Source organism: Lonchura striata, chromosome 4 (assembly GCF_046129695.1).
Source record: "Lonchura striata isolate bLonStr1 chromosome 4, bLonStr1.mat, whole genome shotgun sequence".
Taxonomy (NCBI): domain Eukaryota; kingdom Metazoa; phylum Chordata; class Aves; order Passeriformes; family Estrildidae; genus Lonchura; species Lonchura striata.
Genome location: NC_134606.1, coordinates 21,945,520 through 21,965,290, shown reverse-complemented (window position 1 = coordinate 21,965,290; position 19,771 = coordinate 21,945,520). Strand labels below are relative to the sequence as shown.

The window sequence follows — 19,771 nt, the reverse complement described above, 5'->3', positions numbered from 1 at the left end:
GTACAGTCTTTCAAGAGTTTCTCTTTCATTGTCCTAGTGAAATGACTTTTTACATACTACTTTTAGATCTGAGAATACAGAAAATAGTATCTTTGTAGAAGCTCTTCTGCAATATCTGCTGGCTGAATTGGCACTTGCAGTTTGAAAGTGCCACATAGTAATATTAATACTGGCTGGAGTCCTTCCAGTTCTATTAAACTCTTTCAATTCAATTTCTGATAAATAATTAGTCTGCTTGGGCCATAATCTGACAAAAGGATATTTCTGGAAGTCATACCATCCAAATTTGACTTCTAAATAGAGTATAATGATGAAAAAGGTTATGTATGGATTTTTAAATATAAAAAGAAGTTGAAGACGCACTGTTTTTTCCCACTTGGGAAGCTACAGCACAAAAGAACAATGGTGTGGTAGGTGTTTAAAGGCCAGAAAAAGGCGAGTGAGATGTACACATGTAAGACTTCATACAATGCTTTGAAAAATCTTCTGTCAAGGGGTTATACCCACTGTGAAATAAAGAAATTATATATATAATGAAGAGTTTGCGAGTATACGAATTTTTTAAAAGACTACAAATAGGGTTACAATAGCGATGATGAAATCTTATCTTTCACATAGACTAGAGATAAGAACAAAGTCTTACACATGCATTATTATAGAATAATTTCTCTTATGTTTATGACATTTTTATTTTTCAGGGGAAAGGGTGGAACATGAACTCTGCTTTTCTATTCTTGTGAACTTTACTATGATTTATTATAATATCACGTTAGATTTTTAAGCCATAATAAGTCTTTTGCTCATCTCTAACAGTATATGAGAAAATTAAATTTTTTCTAAGGAATTGTGAATATTGCATTTCTTTGGTTGACAGATTTTCTGATTGTATTGGAGGTGCTCAAGGACTTCTTGTTGTGTCTTCAGGTAAAGTGCAGAGATATTACGGAAAGGAGGGAAAGATTTCAACTGAGCGATTTTATGCCACTTTCCTGAGTCCCTCTGCCTTTTCAGGGGTTTATCTCACTGCATTTGAAGACCTGCTCACTGAAATGAGCTGTTGTGAAAGCTGGAAGGAGCCTTTTCTCCAGCTCTCCCACCAAACTGCTCTGCATGTAGGCTCCCTCCCAGTTTATTTTGGAGAAGCTTTTAAATTGAGACTCTTGTGCTTGAAGATGACTTCACTATAGATAGTTCTGTGCAAACAGCACTTACTGAAGGCTATCTAAAGAAAAAAAAGGACTCATTTTTGAAAGGGGCTTGCATGGGATACTGATTAAATAGCATCTTCAGTTTTTTAATTAAACATCTGTTGTATTAATCAGTTTACTGACCCTGCTCATTGAGTCCTATTTCACTAAGTAGAGGCTTCATGTTCTAAATGTTGAATAGGCAAAGTCTGCTTTATGCCTTTGCACTTCATTATCTCAGATGCGGTTGGCAATCCATCCCGTAACAATGTAACAAAAAGAATATTTGTTTTCCTGCCTTTTTTATTTGACTTACTGTTCAGTACTTAAATATTGAACTGCTGTCTTCAGTTAGCCAAATTATAGTTGTCTAGGTGATTTCTTTCTGAGCAACTGGCTTCCTTTCTTAGCTCTTTTTTCCTTTCAGTTGCCTTCACTGTTTAGCAGAAATGCAGAATTTCATCTTTTCTTTAGAGTTAAAAACATACACATTCGAAGCCATAAAGTTTATGTATTGCTTTTTGTCGTCCATGTTGTTTTATAGTCAATAAAAACACATAGCACAGAAGTAGATTTATCCCATGCAGTTCTCATTCTTTTCCACATTTTGTCTGCACTTCAGAGTTTAAATCTCACTAAGGGAGCCCTTTCATTTAGGAGACAATATCTGATTGCCTGAAAAGCAAAGATCAGTGTTGACAGTAGTTAAGAAATTGGACTTTCCACATGAATACTTGAACCATATCAGCCTATGACTGGCATAATAAATGATACTATATGCATGTATTTTTTGTTAGACAAAGATGCCATCTCGTGGTAGAATGTTGGAAGTTGTATAAAACAGTTTTAATTTTAGTGGAGAAATGAAGTCAGATTTTTAGCAATATTTCCATTATTGTTTGTTGTACCATCATGCACTGAACCATGATCCTAACTGAAGATATCTGATAAGTTAGCAAGTGAATATTTAGTCTTTATGACAAGTGCTTGATGGCAAAAAGTGTTCAGCATTGGGAAAACGGTGATAATTCTTTCCTATAATAATTCTTTCCTTTTATAGGTAAAAAACCCTCTTTATTAAAAAAAAAAAAAAAAAAAAAAAAAAAAAAAAAAAAAAAGGATGGTTGTTATGTTTCATTCTCAGAGAAGGGGTTAAATTACTCATAGATTTGTCTTACATCTAAAAACTGATAATAACATAAGATGAGACATTAGTGACTAGAGGAATAAAACTAATTAATACTATTCCTATTTATCTTTCCTTTTACCATGCAATTTTCTCATTTACAGTAGCAATTTGTAAATGTTGCAAATATACGTCCTCCATAAATAAAATACACAGACTATGTATCACAATTAAATTTTGCCAGCAAGACATACAGGTTTTCTAAATAGCCTAAAAATTAATTAATTTTGGACCAATAATGTTTTGATTGAAATTAATATTTAGATTTTATATTATATGATTAAAGGAGAGATGAAAAAGGAAAATAATTGGTGCATTGAATAGGTATTAGAAGAATAACAGTAATTAATTGTGCACAGGTGGATTTGAAGAAAGAGGCATCTGTCACACATTTCTGAAGCAGTAGGGAAGTCACACAGATGTGACAGCCTGTGTAATCACAATTTGAGTAAGTACCAAGGAATCTTGCTCTCAGAAGTCTTCTTCACTGAGTCTTGCCAGCTACTTTTTTCCTTTAACAGAAATCAATTTTAGTGTTTAGGTAAATGTTTGGTGTATTTTATGAGGAGGATAAATGAAGATGGTAAATTAAATATTGTTTCAGTAGAAACACCATTAGAGAACACCAACTTTACTCTTGCTCTGACTTAAAAATCAGATTAGTCCTACTAAGCATTTTGGAAATAAAGGAGTTTTTACAGATTGAAAACATGAATAAGGAATGACACAAATACTTATGGTTTACTATCTATACCTTCAAGAACTTAGTATAACAAACAAAATGTCAAAGCCATACATTTTAGAATTTTTATGAAGAAATAGTTCTTTTTCTGTATTAGATGGTAACCTAAAAGACTCCATTAAAATGACAGTTTAAAGTGAGGAAAAAAATCTCTTAAATTCAGGAAAGAGATTTCATATTCACATGACCTAACAGTGAAAAATTGTATGATATTCACAAGGATGAAAAATATTAATGGAGAATATAAAAGCAGAATTAATTACTAACAAATCTGAAAGTAAGAAGTTACCTCTGTCTGTACATTAGGCTATAATCTGAAGAATTTGGTAGTTATTAAAACTGGACATAGAGTAACCCATATATTATGAAATTATTCATATGATTTTGATATAATGAATAATTTCTAATGTTTAAGATATGTAGAAATATTGTGTTGACTGCGTATGACATGTGCAAACAGTTATAGTTCTCAGAAATCCATGCAGATGAGTCTGTAATTATTCATACCTATATTTTTAATATCTGATTTTTCCATATAAGAAATGCTCACTTTTATCAAGCAAGGACATGGCTATTACACTTTGCTTTAGTAAAGTGGTTGCAAAGTAACAAACAGTCTTCTCCTGAATGATATCCCTGTCACTTGTTCATCTAGAGTTTCATGGAAATATTCATACACTTCAACAGGAAAGAAGATAAATTGGGCTGTGAGTTGCCAGTGATTCTGTCAGGTGAACACCTTATTTTGCCACTTTAAACGAAGTTCTTCTGAAAGATCACTTCTGCCACTCTTCTGCAAATAGCGAGACAAGAGCTGCTGTTTATCAGCCGACTTTGGAAGAGTCTTATTCCAGCAGCAAAGCAGCTCATAGATCTGGTGTGTTAAATTATCAGGGCACTTCAGGCTAACAAGCTGAAGCACGCTCCGTCGAACAGGTAAACATAAAGCAAACAATGATGTATTATCTTCTGCAAGCTCTTCTGCAAGCCAGAACAGCAACTTGTCCCACAGGGCCTCTGAAGGGCAAAAATTAGTGAAGTAAGAATAAATCTTACTTTTTTTTTAAAAAACCTTTTAAAAGCTGGCAGTTCAGTGGGTAAACTCCCCAGCTAAATAGGAGGTGTTTTATACTTTGGTGGAAACATCATTCCATCTTATTTCCAGTGCCATTTTTGGTAACTGCTCTGCAGTATGAATTGAATTTAGTCAAGAGCAGATTCAGCAATGATCTATAATCTTTGGAAGTGAGTGGGGAAAATTAGCAATAAAATAAAAGGGTTTTAGTATGTACTGCAACGGATTCATCAATTATATTGGAGCTTTCCAGTACAAACTGGATTTCCTTATACACAAAATTATTTGCTGTTAAAGCATCCCACCACAACAGTATCTTACAAGAGCTGTTGCATTTCCTGGTAAAAAGATCACTTTTCCCTTGATTACCTCTTAACACATTAACTATTTCCTTTCTGAATATAGCATTTTAAAGTGTCAGTAACAGCTGAAACAAACTCTGAAATTAAAAAAAAAATTGCAAGCATAAGCCTTTTTTATATTGATATTAATTTAGTGGTTGTTTTCTTACCTGATGAATCAGAAAAAATTCTTTTTGTACTTCGTGGATGGCGGATCAATTTTTCATGCTATTGAAGAAAATGTGTTGAGGAAGGAGAAATGATGATGAGTAAGAGGTGAGGCATATGATTTGGGAGTGGATTGCAGTAAAATCTTGGGGATTTAACTCTTAGCATTTAAAATTTGTTCTACTTACATAGAATATTTTTGTTATTATTTAAAACCAATTAACACCAGCAGCAGGTATAAAACAGTATATAGGTATTAAAATAAATTAATAAAATTTTAATCTATCAAATGGGAGTATAATGTCTCTTATAAAAATTTCATCCTTCATGCAATGTTACAAATGTTTGATTAATAGCATTATGCCATAAATGTATAGAACCTTTGTAGATACTACAGATTCTAATTTTGAATACTGCATTAACTTTGTCTTCCTTTCAAGGAAAAGAACTATTTTTAGGTATGCACTAGCTATTGTTAGAGCAGGTAACCACGTTGTATTTGTAGCTATAGTTACTCATTTTACATAGCTTTCAGTAAATCATCATGAAAAATCATCAAAATTCAAAAGATAAGTTCCATTAAAAAGTAGAAAGTTTTTCCTCTTTCTTCCTCTAAACATTGTAGAGAAAGAAAAAATACTTTGTCCTGTTTTACCTATGTCTGAGAAAGATGAAAGTCTTCTGGGCTTTAGTGTTGTTTCCTATTGCATATAGAACAAGAAATTACTTATATAAGCACTGAGAAGAAAAAGAGATTAGTTTGTATGAAGTGAAATTCAGAATTTTTTTTGTTCAAAAATGAAATTATCCTCTTTCAATACCCATGTTACATTTGTCACACACATTCAGTTGTATTATCTGGGTGTTTATTCACATCTCTCCCAAAGAAATTGCCTGAAGTTTATTCACTGATCTTCTGTTTTTTATTTGGGAATTAAGAGCATGAAACTCTGACTGGAAAAGTAATTCTTTTCTTTCTTATATATTAAGCATTATGGAGCTTATCTTAATCACTTCTATAACGCAGTCTTTAAAAATGTCCAATATTTGGAATGTCTCAAATGTACTGAGCTGCACAGCTACAAAGTCAATATATTCATAACCATTGCCTATTTTGAATTAAACAACTTTTCATCAGGCCTGTATGCAGTTGTCTGTGAGGTGATTTAGTGTGCACAGGATGCACACATTACATGCTGCATGGCAGTGCAAAACCATCCTGTGCTGTACTGCTCTGGAGACCTTGGAAGGTAGACTAGGTGACCTTTAAAGGACCCTTCCAACCCAAATTGTTCCCTGATTCTATGATCTGAATCTGCCTCGTTCTGCATGCTTCTACAGCAATTCTGTCATTGGATGTGTCCCAGTGTGAAGATAGAATGACACGGCTAAAAAGCTCTCAGAATAAAAGGAATATAGAGCTCTTCCAGAAGGGGGCATTGCTTTTCTTCCAAGACAGCTTTCTCTGGCTTTGTTTAATGATGCATTTGTATTTAAACTTATTTTCAATCATTAATGAGAATTTACCACCTCAAAGGTCTGTTTTAGATTTTCAGAGTTACTGTAAATGAACTCAATTATCCATGCATTGACTTTAATCTGAACCACTTTATGCTACTTAATGTTAAAATAGTAGTAAAAATTATAGAATTGAAAATTAGTATTCTCTAAAAATAGTGTAATATTATACAATGCATTAGATCTACAACAGTAAATTGCCTTTAAAGATTAAGTGTCTGTGGTGAAGTGCTAAATTCACCCACGGTTCAGCTGCACTGGCATGTGTTCCTGCTGTTCTGGTTGACAGCTTAAGTAAAATACTCTTAGCAGTCAAAGCAGTTTTCTAGTCTGGAAGGCCCTTCAATTAGCCATGCAACTGCCTTTCTGAAACAGGGAATAACGTGCTATTCTGTTGATAGACAGACATTAGACATAAAACTTCAGCAGAATAGTAATTTCATAATGTCTATATGCATTACAACAATCTATTTTTGCAAAGCATTCCCAGCAAGTAACATTGATGTGCTCTGTCAAATCCTCAGACATGACCAGACTCTAGCAGCATATCAAACAGAACAGAAAAGGAAAAAATAATCTTTTACCTCCTTAACCTACTGTGTTGCATAAATACAAAATCTTTGAAATCAGTAGACATACACACACATACTTGACATCAAAACTTAATGCACTGTATCTGACTTGTGTTGAACAAAATAGGTTAGAGGAACGGGTATTTTCTGTTGCTGGGGAAAGGAAAGCACCATAAATAGGAATCATCTATGAAAATCAGATTACTTCTGTTTAAAGTAAAAACTGATGTGAATATTTGCAAAGTAAACAAACACTATTTTCACCACTGTCAACAATATATTTGTAAGTGGATAATGAGGGCATATACATATATGAAACGCCTTATGATTGTACAGTTACTGCCTTCTTTACAGAAGAAATTTAGATGGGAATTTTACAGAAATTAGTGAAAATGTAGTATCAGAATGGTTGCCTTAAAAAGATTCCATCTGTCTTTGTCACAGCCAAAACCAGACATTCCAGATTCTTTTAACTATCTGGAAAAAAAATGAGAAAAGTGTGAAGTCAAATTCAAAAAGAGAAAAATGCTACTGTTTGTCATCAGAGATTTAGACTGTTTCTATAGATATTTTGATATTAAAATGTAGGCAACTTTGATAGCAGCAGTTTAGTGGCAGCACTTTGTGCAGTATAGTGTGCTGGCACACAGGCTCTTTGAAAAGTTTACAATGAGATTTCATTGCAGGAATATTAACGATTAATTTATATAGCATTAGCTTTCACCAGAGATGGAGATAATTGCCCATGTAACTGTACTGCAGAGGCTAATCAGCAATAACAGAATAATCAGGTGATAGGTGAAAGACAGGTTACACAAACCATTTAATGATCCTAAAATTTGCAATTCTGTGCTCCCAAGATAATGAAACAAGAATGATACACCTGAAACTTCAGTAATAATTCACAATATCATAATAATTTCTCCCTTCCAGCTGGGGGGAGTAGATGGGTGAAAATTTTCTGCTAGAAATTTCTCCATTCTTATACTTGGATATGAGTCCCTCCCTACAGCTAAGAGAAATTCTGAGAATGTTTGCACATTGATGATGCTCCAGAAGTCCATCAGTGACTGCTGTGTTAATCTGTAAATCAAAAATCATACCAAGATCCTTTTTCTAATAAATATATGGTAAGGCAAAAAGGGAAATGTCTCTAATATTATTGAGTGAGAAACGCACCTTTGGCAATGTTAATGCTAATTTGCACAGTGGATACTGGTGTTGATATTCATCATAGGGTAAGGTTTGTTCCCATTTCTTTGGTATCATCTCTTTGGTAATTTTATAAAACACTGCTGTTCCTTTGTAATGAGGTGAACTGTGGTTACCAAATTCATCCACTTCCTTGATTTGGAGCTCCAGCCTTGGCTGTCTTTGTGAATGAAAAATCAGTCTGTAGACTTTCCTGAAGTCTTCTCCATTCTCTGCAGTCCATATAATAAAATTTTAATTTTTTTTTTTTACCCTGCATTCAGTTGCATGGCATCTAAAAATGATTTATTAGCATAAGTCAAATAAAAGTAATTATGTTCTTTATCATTATTATTACTTTATTGAACATCTGAGTTCAGCCTGCTTCAGTAGTAGGCCTATCTTTGTAGCTGGCTTTCTTAGCCCTTTAATAGCTGGCCTAAAGAGGAAGTGCTGAAGGCAGTGTTAAAAGTTGAAAATAAAGGAATAGAAAAGGAGAAATATACATAATATAGAGAAGAATAAAAATAAAGGGGTGCTGTGAATGGAATTAGAAGTATATGCTTTCTGGTTATTCAGGATGGATGTCTATCTGTAGCAACAAAATGAATGGGAGCAGAGGGGTAGATGCATTTTTAGGTTTTCTAAATCTATTTATTTGATACATCTATAGACACTGTCCTTTGTATATATGAGCAGCCCATTTCTCATGGGCTGGAGACTTCTCTTGTTGAAGAATATTCCTTTCTTTAGGGTACATGCAGTTTTCAATGAGAGAGTTTATGTACAAAATGTTCAGAGCACCAAATACATATTTATACGTTCATTCTAAGACAGAAGAGACTATATGCAATTTAGGGTGAAAACCTTTCAGAGGCTTCTTATCTCTTTTCCCTTTAAGCAAGACTGAATGGTGGCAGCCATGACCTGGAATTTTCTAGGCTCTTTTCTAGGCTCCTAACAGAAATGGCATAACTCTCTCTCATCACCTCAATTCACAGTGCAACTCACATCAGGCAATATTTTGCCTTGGTTTCTTGCTCAAAGTGAATTTACTCAAACAAAACAGCAGACAGAAACCTGTCCTGTTAAAATAATTCTTAAAATACCATGTGTTTCTGAGGAACCAGATTTTACAGAATTCACAGGGGTTTAAGAGATTGCTAAAGATATCTTGTCCAACCGTCCTGCTCAAAGCAGGGTCACCATTACTCAGGAGCATGTTCAGGTAGTACATTTTCTTTACAGTTGGAGCAATTTCCTATTAAGCTCCACATTCCTTTCTTTGACAAGAAACAAAACACTGAAATAACTAAATGTACTGTGAGTAACTTCAATCTACATGTGTTCCCATACAGATGCATTAATCAATTCCCTTACCTGAAGCATAAATATTTCCTCTAAATATAAAATGAATCTGCTCTCCTTGTCTTAATGGGAACTGTTGTGTAGGTTCTGGGGGACCAAAATAACCCTCCTCATGGAGATTTTGAAGTTCATTGGTCAATTCTCTGGATGCAGACAGCAAAACTACTATTTTGTATGGGTCTTCTCTTTTCTGATACAGTATCACATTAGCCATCGTGCTACGGAGAGCTTCTTCCAGAGCCTGAGCAAAGAGGAGAAGATACCTGTTTTCCAAAGGGAATGCAAGGCGGATGACCACAAAGCTGTATTATGAAAAAAAGAAAAAAAAGAAAGAAAAAAAATTAAATTAAACTGCTTTATTTAAAATAATTTATCAACTAATAATTTATTCTTAAAAATAATATGGGGCTCAGTTTCCAAAGGAACTTTTGCTACCTTATTTTCATCCTTGTTTTCAACACATGAAGAGGTGGAAATTTGCTTGTGTTTGTAGTGTAGAGTACGAGACTATGTAGGTATGATTTAAAATACATATTAATTTTACATGAAAGTAAGATAATATTTCATAATAAGAATTAAACAAAATGTTTTTTTAGTTAGAGAACTAAATCACATTTGCCAATTAAGATTGATATCTGCATTTCCTGTTTCAAGTTTCCATGTACTACATTGTGTACATTCTATAAATGAAAAAGTTAGGGTTTTTTTTAATTATGAGCAACAACTCTAGGAGCAAGTTAATGGTTAAAAATTGATGATTTCTTAACACTACTAGTTTCCACTTATTTGTAAGCATGGAACTAAATATTTTAATAAATAAAATTTTGTTAAATTATTCATACATTACCTTTCTAAATGCTCATTTATTTCAAAATATACAAGCCCATTCTGTGCATTCTGGATAATAACATCATCAAACACCTTCCACCCCTCTTTTTTGTTTCCATGACCTAATAATTTCAAAGTTTCACTGAGATTGTCCCCACTTCTTCTCACAGAAGTGCTCACAGCCCTGGAAAGCCAGATAATTACAGAAAAAATAACATTAAAATAGTTCTGCAGAAAGAGTAACCTTGTGTTTGTAGCCGTTTTCCCCTCTGCTGTCCTTGATGACTTTTTCTGGTTTATAGACCTTGCTTAAAATCTGTATCTGGAAAGATACTCCAGAGTATGTGAATGATAAAATTATTTAGGGATTTTTCTTCAATTTTGCATAAACTGCTGAAACATATTTTTTTTTTTTCCCAGGAGTCTCTATGTTTTAATGCTTTTCAAAGACATGTCAAAAAGACTAAGTTTTAGAAATATTGTACTGCATACTTCGGAAAAATCTGGACTTTTGTTTAGTGCATAAAACTGACCTACCATGAACCATTGTGCCATGCATTTTGATTCAGGCAACTATTGGAATGTGTAGAAGTAGAAATGAGACTCAAATCAACTTGGTGTGTTATGAACAGAGCAGCTTTAAGTCATGTCTATTCTTTGTGTTCAATTTTTGACTTTGGTGAAAATGCCTGAATATTTATTGGTGAAAAGACCTTAAGTCTTCATTCTGACGCCTGCCAGAAATGTAGTGGTCAGCATATTTAAAGAATAACCATGAAATACTGTATTAATTTTTCTGGTGAAACTATAGCATGAAAATTTTGAGGGTTTGCTCTAGTGTTTCTAAAAAAGCTCATAGGTATTGCAGTCTATATTAAAGAACAAATACATTTTTTACTACAAGAAAATACTACAATTATTAAAATTCATTGATTTTGATGTTTTAAAAAGTGGTGAATTTGAAGTGAGGCTCTTACCTAGTATAGTATGCTGCACCAACCCTCTTTACTGTAGCACTAATGGCTCTTGCATGTTCTGTCTCATCTCCTTGCCTTTTTTTGTCTGGGTTGGGAGGACAGGGTAGAGTAATAGTGACTGAGCTGTTAAAAGGTTGGGCTGAAGGGTGCTGGACATGAACCAGTGCACTAGTAGATATCACTGAGTGATACATATCATGTCTTGCTTTCAATGCTGAAACCAATGATGGCTCAATTGGCTGAATCTAAATATAGAAAGAAATTGTACAATCAACTTGCAAAAAATAAATCTTCCATTACATACCTGGACTTTTTAAGGAATTGGTTTATCTTTTGGAGTTGGCTAGGCTATCCTCTCTTGAACCCAAAAAGAACCTTACCCAAGTAACAGCACTTTATACATAGCTCAGAAAAATGCTTGGAAGTCATCAAAAACTGGAACTTATATTGCCTAAAATATTTATATTGTTTTGTTCCTGATGTGAGTTCAAGTTTTGAAACTCATGAGCTTCCTCAGATTTTGAAAACTTTCTGACATTTTTTCTAATCTGTATTTTTTCATAATTTTAGTTTCTCCATACTTCCAAATTAACATCTTAATGGGGAAAGTGATAAATATAACAAACTGAGACTATACTCAGCCTAAGACTAATACATGATAAAAACCTTTGGTTGCACTTGCTGGCACCAAGGACAGAAATGGTGAGAGAAATGAGTCAGGTGAGAGAAATGGTTCCATTAACTTGACCATTGGGCCAAGCAATTAAAGTTTTGAGATGACATATCTATATTGAAAATGACTATATTTTATGAACCATAACAAACAAACGTAGATAGATATTTTTTAGCTAAAGATATCCCTGACATGTGGTTTTAACAAAGCTAACAGGAAATCTGCATGTACAGGATGTGAAGCTGCAACCACTGTTCGTAGACTTCTGATATTGGAAGAGATTGCACTTTAACATCATTAGCATACTCACTTCAGAGCTGATCAGATAACAGGTTTATGGAACAAATATCATGTATTTCAAGGTTACCTTTAACTGCATAGGTGCTGGAGAACTGAATGCTTCTGGATGGTAACAGAAAGAGATTCTAGAATCCATGTTCAGCTTTTGCAAGAGTCCTACCTTTGGAACAGTAAATGTTTCCTTCTTTAAGCATGACAACACAGAAAAAACACCCAGATGATAAATTTTCACTTCTGCAAAGCTTTCCTGAATAAAGAGAAAGTGAGGTTAGAGTATTGGAAAAGGAAACTGTGTTTTACAGTTTGAGAAGGCAACATTCTCTATAGAGCAAAGTTTGAAATGAAAATAAATTGAATATTATTACCACCTGTATGCCCAAGTACCTGATCTCTAGTCATCATGTGAGGTTATTCATATTCCAGTGTATGATTGGAGTGAAATGAAATAGACTTAGAAACTGGGTGATGAATCTGGTCCAATACAACACTTCTGCATTTAAAAAAAGGGAACAATCCTGTGTTCATTTGATATAGAGTTTGTACTTATTTATACTCAAGGAACTGTGTTACTCTGTTGTGATCTAAAAGGACAGTTATTCCCCCTAAATTTTACTTTTATCAAACAATGCAATGCATTGCACTTATTTACAATAATTATGAAATATTTCTCAACCATTAGTATTGTGGGATCAAGCATTTGCTTAACACTGTAAGTGAAAAAAAGATTGTAATAAAATACTAATTTTCAAATAGTGCTTGAGAGAGTAGAAAGAAAAGTTCTGTTTAACCACACATAGTGGGCAGTATAATTTAATAATGACAACTCTACTTGAAAAACTCCAGAGACTTAACTGGGAACCTCAGACAATGCTTTTGCAAGCTTTGATGAGAGTTACTCACCTTATGGTTTCCTTGGTATCTTTGAAAAGAAATAGGAGTTAAGTAGTTTGATTGGAAGTTGGTATCTGTCACCTTAACCATAATCTCCCGATAATTTCCTCTGAAGCATGATATAAATGGAATTGCAATGTTGATAGGGAAAAGTAGTTTTTCATAATCATAACATTCAATACTGATGACATTGCTGACCAGCTCCTCAGAATCGTCCACCACCAAGGAACTAGAGTAATTGAGTATATTACACTTCAGATTCTCCAGAACAGTTGCAGGGGCTTTAATAAAACAGGCTATTTCCTGGGGGTTTTTTCCACTCCCTTTGACCAGAAATCTATTAAAAAAAATTATTTGTATTTTGAGTGGGGTAGCATCTTGTATTTTTAATTAAATACTTCAATGTAATTATGTGCTAAAATAAAGCATAAGAATACAATGCAGAAAAAAAATTTTAAGAATGAGAAATTATAAAAATGAGAAAATTATAAAAAATTTTCTGTTTAGCCTGTTTCAGAAGAGCTTATAAATTACTGTAAAACTGATGAATGGCGGTTCTTTCCTACTAATTTCCAACAACTTGAGGATTATTGACTTTTCTGGCTGTGACTCAGTCCTTCTCTGGCATAAAAATAAAATTATGCAAATAGAAACTTTGGGTTTACTTTAGACCAAAGGGAAAGATCTTCATTGTGTGTATTCAAATTGTAAACTGCTATTTATGTGCAAACCAGCATCTGTTCAGTACATGTGTATTGAGTTTCTGCACTCACACTTTTATAAGTTAATAAGCAATAATTATGTACATCTGTTCTTAAAAAAAGGAAGAATATGTGCTCACTCTTTGTCCATCCAGTATCTAGATTTTTGTACTTCTTCTGAATCACTCATAGAAGGATTCACATCAGGAAGATCACAGGTTTGTGCTGAAGGTGTGAAGGTACTTAAGTAATTTCTAAAAATATCATTATTTTTTTCCATTTTACTGTCTTCCATTTTCTCTGTCAGTTTGTGGTCTTCACTTTCTAGCACTTTTAAATTGTCCATGACTACTTCCTTTTTTTCCTGTTCAAAATTATTTGTGATGCTTCTGTCATGAATGTCCTTCAATGACCCAGAAAGAATGTCTTCCTCACTGCTTGTAAGAGCATCCTGAAAAGCCAGTTCTGGAGGCTTTTCAGTAATAGTGTCCTCTTCTTGGGCAGATTTGTTTACAGCTAAGGATGCAATTTTTCCTGCAGTTTTAATTTTACTTGTGTGGGTTTGATTACCATTTTGACTTTCTGGCTTGTTCAGAGTAGGAGTTCTTTGGAATTGCTGACTGGAACTGGAAGATGCTTGCACAGGTTCTGTTGCTTCTCCTTCCGAACAATGCACATCTGTTTGTCCAAAAACATTTTCACCAGTCTGGTTCTGACAATCACCATCGTGGCTGCAGCTCTTGTCATAAAATTTGTTTTCTGCTTCTTGAAGGTGTAAGATTGTATTTGTCAAATCCTCCTTCACTTTCTGCAGATAATCTATAACTCCATTGTATTCTGAGGCAAAAAATAAATAACCAGTTACATTTTGCTATGAAAGCTAAACAAAAAGATGAAAACTATTACACACATATTTATTGAATTCCATATAATCCCACAGTACCATTCAATATAAGAGGCATACTCTATTTTCCAGCTTCCATTTAATGTTTTTGCATATACTGCTATTCAGGTGAAGTCAATTTCTAAAGAAATGAAAATAGAAAAGTACATTTTTGTACTTGTCTAAGAACAACTTTGTGTTTATTTGTCAAAATTTTACTCTGGCAACTCTTTATGAACACTTTTCTAATGATCAGACACTAGCTAAATGCTTAAGGACAATCAATCCAAAGTATGGTATGGATAAAATATAGTTGAATCAATTTGGGAAGATCTTTAAAACTAAAGATGATATTTCCTGAAATTGAATCCTGTAAGATTATTATTCCTTTCTAATACTTCCTCAGTTTCCAAGTGACTTATTAGACTTTGACTATATTTGAAAAAAAAAAAAAAGAGGAAGCAAATACATTTTTAAAGTATTATTTACACTGGTAGTTTCAAAAAATAAATATTATTTTACTGTTTTTCCACAGGCACTTTTGCAGTAGTGAAGAAATCCTAGACAGTTTAACAGGACTGAGAAATAAAAGGATTGGAAATAACCGAGTTTTGTTTGCAGAAGAGGTGGTAAAAGACCACTTTCCAGTTTCACTGTAAGGCAGAGTTCAAGCTTAGGCAAGACTGCCAAAATTTACATTTCCCCCTGAATTTTGCATTTTCTAAACAAAACAAAAAATCCTCAAGCAAATTGTATAGCCCTTTAAACTTCCCTAAAATCAAATTTGAAGATAAGAGGGTAATTCAAAACAACAGCATTTTCCTATGCTGTAAATGTGACTTTTATAATATGGGCAAGAAATGATACGGCCTTGTAACCATATACTAACCAATTGTGTCACATGGAAAGACACTTTTTCCATTCAATTACAAGGTTAACCATGAAATAAGTTTTCTTTTGTGGTTTTCCCCTCCTCCATTTCTTTCCTAACACTTTGTTTTCTGTGCTTTTTCTGATGTTTGATAATACAGCTTTAGAATAAAGAGGTCATTTATACGCAACTGTCTCCAAATGTCTTTTCTGAGTGTTTTTTAAGGGAATTTTTCAGGTGAGGAATAGTAGTTTTGGAAGGAAAATGATTCTTGGAAACCTGACATAAGAAGATTTTTAAAAAATCACAAAAAACCATGAGGCCAACAGGACAGTTACATTGCTTGGAGCCTAGAAGGAGGTCTTTTAAACCCAAATGTTTTGTGATTATTACAGACTTTATAAATCTGTGGGTTAAAACTCAAAAGCACAAGCATATGTAAACATTTCTGATTGTAATTTCTTTCTTTCTCTCTCTTTGCATCATAGAATCATCACAGAATGACAGAATGGTTTGGATTGGAAGGAGATGATCTTAAAGGTTCTTTCCAACCTTCCTTCTTGTTATGGGCAGAGACACCTTCTAGTAAACCAGATTGTTCAAAGCCTCATCCAGTCTGGCCTTGAACACTTTCAGGAATGGGACATCCGCAAGTTCTCTGCCTACTTCTCCCTCTTCCTGTGGCTCATTACTCTCCAAGTAAAGAATTTCTTCCTAACAGCTAATCTATATCTCTCTTCTTTTATTTTAAAACTCTTCCCTCCTATTCTTGCATTATATGTGATAGTGTCCATGTAAAATCACTCTTCCTCTTTTTCAAAAGGCCCTTTTAAGAATTAGGAGGATGCAACAAGGTATCCCCAGAGCCTTCTCAAGACTCTCTTAAGAGGACAGATACCCTGATCATCTTCATGGCCTTCCTCTGGACCTGCTCCAACAAGTCCACATCCTTGTGCTGGAGACTCCAGACCATTATGCTGTACTTAGGCGAGGACTCACTAGGGTGGAGTAGAGAGAGAGAATCTCCTTCCTTGATTGTTGGATACTCTTCTTTTGAGGCTTAATGCTGATAGACCTTAGATAGAAATTTTAGTTTTCTTTCCAGGAAGGTGTGTATAGGGAACTGTTAGGGAAAAACTGATGCTCTTGTTTGCCATTGCCCTGCACTCCTCAGGAAGGTGAGGAGGTAAAAGAATTGGGAATGAAGAAGTGAACTTCAGCATGGAAAAAATAAGGGGTGGAGGAAAGGATTTGTTTCAATGTTTTGCCTTTGCTTCTCACTATTCAAATATATTTAAATTGAAAATAAGTTAAATAAATTTGTTCCCTAAATTAAATCTATTTTGCCTATGATAGTAATTTCAAGTGATTTTCTCTACATCAACTCAGGATTTTTTCCCATCTTATTTTCTTTCCTTTTCCTGTTGAAGAGGGGATAGTAAGTTACTGGGCCCCAGTAACTTACTACTGGGTTGGCATCTGGTGTCTGGCCAAGATAATCCCCCTAAAGTATAGTGTATATCAAACTTTGAACAATTCTGTTTAGTTAATTTTACTTTAATAATTTTTTTGGTTGCAGAATGAGAATTATGAGTTTCATATTGAATCTCATGGAATGGACTCAAAACCCATGTGATACAACTGTGAGAATATGAATTAATTTAGTCAAATGAATTACCAAGCACTGAAAGACTAACAAATGAAAATTAAGGTCCCCCAGCATCATCAGACAGCAGAACTCAGCATCTGACATACCCAGTGAGCCTGTTTACAGATAAGTCTTTCCATACTTGCCTGGACTTCCAGTCAGTTCCTTGGGTTTATCATGGAGAGCACTCAGCAAGTGGCAGGTGTCTTGAATAATTTCTGTAACATTCCCCAGCTGCTGGCTGAGAGATCTGCTCAAGTCTTTTGCTAAAGAGGTGAGTCCAAGCACATACTCCTCCAAACCTCCTTTATCCAGATCACTTTTCAGAAACATGTCTCTTGCTAGAAAGTTCAGGTAAGAGATTTTTCCTAGGACTTGTTCTGATTTCCCTGCAAGTGTAATCTTACTTTCAGCTATATCCATTTTATTTTCAGAATATGCTACTACAATTTTTTTTTTTTTTTTTTTTTTTTTTTTTTTTTTTTTTTTTTTTGCTCAAACTCTTTCACAAGCTGTAGACCTTGGTTCAGGCTACTACACTGTTTAGCATTTCTTGCCTAAACAGAAATTTTAAAAGTACAGTATTCCACAAACCAAACTCTAGCTGAGAAACTCTGAGTTGATGTTGACTATTGAAAAGTTACTAGGTTACAGGAAGGAGTGGCTGTTCTGTAACCACAGGCAAGGATTGCCAGGAGACATCAATGTACACCATGCACCTTTGAGGGAGGTTACGTAACTCAGTTATGTAGCAGTGACTTAAAATTTCAGGATATCTGAGCAATTTCTTACTTCAGTGGCTACAAATGATTAGTACTTATGAAATCAAGTTTAATTGGCTATTTACAATTATATACTCACCAACAATGAAACACAGACACACAGAATCACTAGGTTGGAAGAGACCTTTAAGGTCATCAAGTCCAACCATGCCTTAACATCTCAACTAAACCATGGCACAGAGTCCTACATCCAGTCTTTGTTTAAACATATCCAGGCATGGTGACTCCACCACCTTCCCGGGCAGACCATTCCAGTACTTTATCACTCTTTCTGTAAAAAACTTTTTCCTAATATCCAACCTATATTTCCCTTGGTGCAGCTTAAGACTCTGTCCTCTGGTTCGGTCAGTTGTTGCCTGGAGAAAAGAGACCAACCGCCACCTGACTACAGCCACCTTTCAGGGAGTTGTAGAGTGACAAGGTCACCCCTGAGTCTCCTTTTCTCCAGGCTAAAAACCCCCAGCTCCCTCAGTCGTTTCTCACAGGGTTTGTGTCCTAAGCCCCTCATCAGCCTCATTATTCTTATTCTCCTCTGGATGCACTCAAGCACTCAATGTCCTTCCCAAACTGAGGGCCCAGAACTGGACACAGCACTCAAGGTGTGGCCTCACCAGTGCCAAGTTCAGGGGGAGAATGACCTCCCTGCTCCTGCTGGTCACACCACTCCTGACACAAGCCATCATGCCCTTGGCCTTCTTGGCCACCAGGGCACACTGCTAGCTCATGTGCAGTCAACAGTATGCCCAGACATTTCATTTTTAAACACAGGATTCTATACCAGATTTCATGACAGCAAATAAGTCAGTAATGGCCACTTAAATTATAGTTGACTTTTCCAGGTTTTTACACTTCAGCAGTGTTAAAGAGAAAGTATATTTAGACTGTCTGGTGATCTGATGATCAGCATTTGAATGTCTCTAAATTCAGTGATTAATATAGGAAAACCTCTGTTTTAGTTAAAAAAAAATAGGCCCCACATCCTGTCTTTATTTCAGCCCCAGTACTGGACTATGAAAACCTATTTATTATATTTTGCTATCAATTCTCTGTTTCTCCTTAGCTGAAGAATGATGATCAATTATGTAAATGGAATTTCTTAATCTTTGATGTTGTTCATGGAATAGTCTTATAATTTAAGGCTCAGGTTTATGTACCATATTGACAGGTAATGTAACCTATCAATGTAATGTAATGTTAACTATATGTTATGTAATCATGATAATGTAACTATAGTCTTTGGGAACAGTCATGTGGCTTTTACTTGACACAAACTTCTGCCCAAAGAGATACAGTTGGTGCAGTAGTAGTTTTCAGGGCTCTGCATGTCCCCGTGGAGTTTCATGGTCCAGATCAGCCTCACCTAGTGAATGCAGGTGATTAGCTATGACACGCTTTGAAGCTTTCTGAACACTACAGATTGCAAAAGAATATGTTGCTACAATTAGTAGCAACAATTGCTACAATTGGAAGACAGGAAGGGTAAATAAAGTAGGCAACACAATGTATACACTACAGCGTATATACTACAGTGTATATTCTCTGAAAATATATGACTGCCTATATTAATATATAGTATAGAGTACACTCAAGAAAATAATATTGTAATATCACATGTGAATTCAATGCAAGATGATAAATAATTTAGTATAAAGGTTATTTAGATAGAATAAAAATTATATCATACAGTAAATGCTGGAGTCACTTTAATCTTGTAAATTTGTGAAGTTAATTCAGCCTGGATTAGTTACTGAGATGATGTACAGTGCAGCTCACCAGTTACAATGAGGATGTTGAGACTTTAGGAATAAGCAGACTTGATAAGTACAGCCATATTCAATTCTCTGGCAGTCAAGTTTAACAGTGAAATTG

General features: G+C 34.6%; 1 protein-coding gene across 1 annotated transcript; it reads right to left on the bottom strand.

Annotated features, from left to right (window-relative positions):
- Positions 1-3,840: 3,840 nt before the first annotated feature.
- On the bottom strand, positions 3,841-17,543 carry DTHD1 (death domain containing 1). The gene is made up of 10 exons (XM_021533203.2): positions 17,267-17,543; positions 13,859-14,555; positions 13,027-13,354; positions 12,194-12,373; positions 11,154-11,398; positions 10,196-10,360; positions 9,361-9,650; positions 7,969-8,213; positions 4,702-4,759; positions 3,841-4,132 (listed from the first exon to the last, which is right to left on the bottom strand). The coding sequence occupies exons 1-10, from the start codon at positions 17,541-17,543 to the stop codon at positions 3,843-3,845; spliced, it is 2,775 nt and encodes a 924-aa protein (XP_021388878.2). The 3' UTR covers positions 3,841-3,842.
- Positions 17,544-19,771: the final 2,228 nt, after the last annotated feature.